The sequence below is a fragment of the Eutrigla gurnardus genome, assembly GCF_963514095.1.
Source record: "Eutrigla gurnardus genome assembly, chromosome: 19".
NCBI lineage: Eukaryota > Metazoa > Chordata > Actinopteri > Perciformes > Triglidae > Eutrigla > Eutrigla gurnardus.
Window position 1 is genome coordinate 9,604,701 of NC_139930.1, and position 5,541 is coordinate 9,610,241.

The following is a 5,541-nucleotide window of genomic DNA, read 5'->3' on the forward strand; positions in this document are numbered from 1 at the left end:
CTCATATTTTTCCATCCTCTCCTCTCGTTTCCTTTACTGCTCTTTGTCTCTTACTGTCCAACGTATTTGTGTCATCGTGTCTTTACTGTGCAGCTGTCTGACCATCGCCTCCTCTCTGTTTCCTACAGATTCCCTGGCGTTGCAGGAGTCTGGCGATCGGGCCCATTGGTGCGTGGTGGCATACTGGGAGGAGAAGACACGCGTCGGGCGTCTCTACTCAGTCCAGGAGCCCTCTCTGGACATCTTCTATGATCTACCTCAGGGGAACGGCTTCTGCCTGGGCCAGCTCTGCTCCGACAACAAGTCCCAACTGGTGCAGATGGTTCGGGCCAAGATCGGCTACGGCATCCAGCTGACGCGAGAGCCAGACGGGGTGTGGGTCTACAACCGCAGCTGCTACCCCATCTTCATTAAGTCGGCCACACTGGACAACCCGGACTCGCGCACGCTGCTGGTGCACAAGGTGTTCCCCGGTTTCTCCATCAAAGCTTTTGACTATGACAAAGCCGGCAGCCTGCAGAGGCCGAACGACCACGAGTTCACGCAGCAGCCTCGCACGGGCTTCACGGTGCAGATAAGCTTTGTGAAAGGCTGGGGACAGTGCTACACCAGACAGTTCATCAGTAGCTGCCCGTGCTGGTTGGAAGTCATCTTCAACACCCGATAGCAGCAGCTTTTCCTCTTCTTCACCCTCCTCGCCTCTTCATCTGCCCCAAACCCCCCCAACAAACAGACTACGCCCACTTTTCCTTTTTTTGTTCCGGAGGTTCAAACAGAGAGAAAAAAAAAGTTTTAAAAGAAGAAGAAGAAGAAGAAAGTATAAGATTCTGACGGACTTTGTTTAATAAATGACTAAGATTTAATTAAATAAAATAAGAAGCGAAAAATGTATTTTATGTTATATATAAATATATTATTAATTGTAAATATGAAGACGTTTTATATGCATCATTATTTATGTATTGTGCAATGTGTTGATGAGAAAAAGAAAATAAGATGCACTTTGCTTAATATAAATGCAAAACAAAGAAATGCCAAAATAAAAATAAAAAATACAAATAACATCTTCTTCTGTGCTCTATGTTTGGGTTTTGTGGTGGTTTTTATTCCGTTTTATTGATATTCTCTTTTGGTTTTGTGCTTAATCCAAATGGGATTATTTCTCTAAAACCCCTCTAATTTCGTCTCGGTGAAGAAAATCATCTTCGTTATTACCAAAGTCAACATCGGCTGAAGGACTTTGATGTCATGTCTTGGTTTTTGTGAAAGCATTTCCCCCGGAGACACAATTAGTCAGACTGTGACACAGTTCTAACTCATTGTGCCTATCCTCCTCAGAGTTATTTTCAGGCAAATGTCCCTCTTCCTCTCTGTCATTAAGCGAACGATGACATCACAGCCAGGAAGCAGTAATGACAAATATCAGGAACCAATAAAGTCAACAGAGGGTCCCGCTCCTCGGAGGAGCCCTCTTTATTTTAATGGCTGATAAAAAAACAACAAAAGGAATGTAACGTGACAGACAATCGCACAAAGAATTTGGTGCCACACCTGAGGAAATGAACGTACTGGAAAATATCCTGCCTGATTACAAATTCACAGAGACATCTTAAGTTATCACAGGAACAGCCTGAGTGTGTGATTAGAGACGACCTATTTATGACCTGCTACATTTCTAAAAACAAGACAAAGCAAGATAGATTTCCTTCTAACAAAACCTTTCTGTGTGTGTGTGTGTGTGTGTGTGTGCGTGCGTGTGTTTGTCTGGGCCGCGTCCTGTTGCTAGTCAGATTGGTGTCTGTGAAGAGGATTACTACTGTAAGCCTGCTTTACCCACACACACTGTCTCAAAGACCTACATTTACAAGACCCACTTTCCACGCCGTCCAACCCCCATCCTCGCCTCTGTTGTTCAACGAGCGCTTTAGAAATCCTTGAATTTTATTTAGAATATGAGAGACAAGGCAACATATTTAGCACGATGACTCAGTGGCGGAGGCAGGACTGAAAGCACGTACGTGTACATCCTCCCTGTCCCTTTAACCCTGCTTATGAAAGAGCCGGATAGCAATTAAAACAAAAAAGAACAACTACTTTCTGCAGATATTACCCCACACAATTCCAGTTTTTGCTTGGATATAATCACCAAATCATTTCTGGGAGAAAAAAGGACAATATTTTGACATTAAACCAATTAGTTGGCAGATATTATAATACGGACTGAGAATAATTACTAGGTCTCCCTGAGGAAATGTTTTTCCAAGGATACATGTTTATGTTCTTTCCCTGCTGTTTTATCTATAACTGTGCCCAGTGCATACATCATGTATTATTGTATTTACTACAAAATACAGAGAGAAAACTTGATCAAAAAAGATTTTAGGTTATATCAAAAAACATTAGAGTATAGCCCAGCAGGGGGGCGGAGCCACACGGTGGGACCCTGTTCCTTGACATCATGGCCTTTAAACTCATGGCTGCCTGTATGCCCTCGCAACAATAATCCTTAACCCTGCTAATACAACTAAAGCAGCTCGAAGCGTGTGTGTGTGTGTGTGTGTGTGTGTGTGTGTGTGTGTGAGAGAGAGAGAGAGAGAGAGAGACAGAGAGGAATGGCGTAATATCCATGACTTCCCTCAGACAGGGTGACCCTGATTCTGCCCCACAATAATTCCATTTAAACTATGACAGATTTCACCAGCGTGTCTAGCCAGCACCAACAGGCGTATTACACATGAAAGCTGTTTTAGTGAGCAGCTTCGAAGAAAAACATTTCAAATGGACTATGTCTAGGGAATTAATAAATACAAGTTCTATCTTTTATTTGGCCGTGTGAAGAAGGCCTTGAATCACCGTTTAACATGGACAGAAACTAGAATTTAACACTCAACTGAATAAATAATGTGAAAATTTGAAGTAATGAAAAAAACCCCACATTGGCTAAAGTCTTTCTCTATGTCTCTCATTAAGTGAGACCAATGTATTATTCAAACTAACTATTGATGTCATTTTCATACTGAGATATTATGATATTGCCCTCGTTGGAGAAAAACAAGTTATTTTAAATCCAAATAGAATTTTCTTATTATTTCATTGTGGCGTCCATCTCTGGAGGATTTGGTGAAACAGCGCCCCTCTGGATTGTAACGGCTGGCCCGTGTTATTCAGTCTGTGTGGTGAAAAGAGGGTATGACACTCCCGAAGTGCAGCAGCCAGGTGTTGGCATCCGTTGATTAAAATATATCGTGAACTATTAAGTGTGAAATTAACAATGGACGGATCTCTGGGAAATAAACGCAGAAGCAGCCGTTTTCAGGCCTCACACCAAACTAGGTGTAGGCTATAGTGGGACGTGACTATCACCTGGATTTTGGCCACTTCACCTCCACGACAGACCGGAAAATGGGCTTCGGCGTCAAGTCAGGTGAGTCACACACCCTCCCTGTCTGCCTGTGTTTGCTGCTGTCTTTACTGATTCTTGGGTTAATGTATTTAATTGCTTACTTGGCGGCTGACGATGATGTTATGGACGTTGTTTGGCTTCGTGTAGCTTTGTTTGTCGTGTTGACGTCACAGACGACGTGTGTGGAGGGAGTTTGCATGTATCGGCTGCTCGGTCACCTGCTGGCTGCATGTGGTTGTTTGTGGTAGTGCAGTTGATGCTGGGGCATGCTTCCCTCCGTCACTGGTGTGTAATATTGTAGAAGTAGCCTGGATATTAGTGATAGTTAGTGATATGTCTGTGAAATGCCTCGCTACAGTGTTTGTTTGGGGTTTGGATTGATCCAAGTCTATCTTAAATACTAACAATGATGACCATGGCTGCAGTGAACTGGTTGTCTGCTCTATTGGATTTCAGGAAATAGTGAAAAATGAACCTCACTATGCAAACTTATGGAAGCCCACACTGTCAGTATTTGTTTTTATCAAAATAATGACCCCACAAAAATGACTTAGTATATCAAAACTTTATCAAAAATAATGACTATCTCAGAATATTGACTAATTACCTCAAAATAATGACTTAGTATCTCAGAATGAAGACATACTTAGTCAATATTTGATTGCCTTTTTTCTGAAAGTGGTGGAAATGGGCTTCCATAAGAGCTGCTTTTTTAATGGTTGCATAATACTTTTCAGGGGACCAAATAAATGTTTTCAGCATGACCATATACACATAGAGAGTTAATGGATGCTGTAATCGTCCCTCCTATGCATGCTGAAATGATTACTTACCGGCATTACTAGATTTCAGGAGATGGAGGACACAAATCCACATTTCATTTAAAAAAAAAAAGAGCTAATGTGAAGCTTCAGCAGTGTTATTTAGACACACCATGTGGGCATCCTCCAAAGTTAAGGCTGGACAGTCATTTGTAAGAATCCAACCAACGTGTGGTTTGTCTGTGGTTAACACACCCATGCAGACTATAGCAGGTTTGCCCCAGTGTGTGTGTGTGTGTGTGTGTGTGTGTGTGTGTGTGTGTGTGTGTGTGTGTGTGTGTGTGTGTGTGTGTGTGTGTGTGTGTGTGTGCAGACCTGAGGCGTTGGGAGGATATACGGGGTTGTGGTGTGGAGGTTGGGCCTTCCAGGGTTCGTGGGGGGTTGACTTGCTGCTGCTTGTCTGTGAATGTTGCCGTGGCCTTTTTTTTCTCCATCTCTCTAATAAGATACAAGAATACAAATAAAATGCATTTGTCACTTGACATTAAATCTGACATGTAAACATCCTTGAGATTGTTTAAATAACGTGTAGATTTGCCTGGAATGTCGCGTCATCATAACCGCGTTATTGTTTGCGACGTCCTATATGTGCAGTATATATATATAGATCAAAGGATTCGCTGTGCTTTGTCCTTGGAATTGCGTGCTGCGCGTCATATATTACTTGCCCGCCTGTTTGTGTATGCATGTCCATGTACTCCTGCACACGTGCCTGCATACATGCATGCACGTAGGGATGCAACACAAAGTCCTCGTCCGTGCCGGTAGACACAAAGCCAACCCCCCCCCATCCCCCTCTTCTTCTTCCCTCAGGGGGGAAGGATGGTGGGGGGATAAGACTGTCTGTCTATCTGCCTACTCCCAGCATGAGGGGGGCTGGGGGCCCAGGATGGGAGGTTATGGAGGTGGCGGGGTGGGGACAGTCTAGCCGTTTTTACTGGCTGGATGTGTCTGTTGGGGGTTTCAAGAAGGCGACAGTCACTTCTGGCATTCTTATGCTTATTTAGCCCCGACATGGCCTGCAGTCATCTTTTCTTTTTTCTAACCCCCAGTGCATCACAGGGGGAAAAACACACAATAAACACATATTCACAAAGTAGGTATGTGAGGCTTTCTTTGGTTTCTGCTACAAATAATAAAGGTTTTTACCTATAATAAGTAAATCCTGCATGTGCGGTAAATCAAAGATTCTGACATTATATTATCCACTGTCATCATGCTTTTTCCATGTGATCCCCCTCCCAAAGACCCGGAGAGAGAAATTCATTGTTTTATTCTCAGCTGGACGACTGTAACTCACTGTAGAACAGTCGTCTC

The 5,541-nt window shown here is 43.2% G+C and overlaps 1 protein-coding gene across 1 annotated transcript in view; it reads left to right on the forward strand.

The window, feature by feature from the left end:
* smad7 (SMAD family member 7) overlaps nt 1-817 on the forward strand; it is an 18,381-nt gene extending 17,564 nt beyond the window's left edge. Inside the window, exon 4 of the mRNA XM_084034926.1 lies at nt 129-817. Within this exon, the coding sequence (XP_083891052.1) occupies nt 129-667 (539 nt within the window). The 3' untranslated portion in view covers nt 668-817. The remainder of the gene's footprint in view (nt 1-128) is intronic.
* The last annotated feature ends 4,724 nt before the right edge of the window (nt 818-5,541 follow it).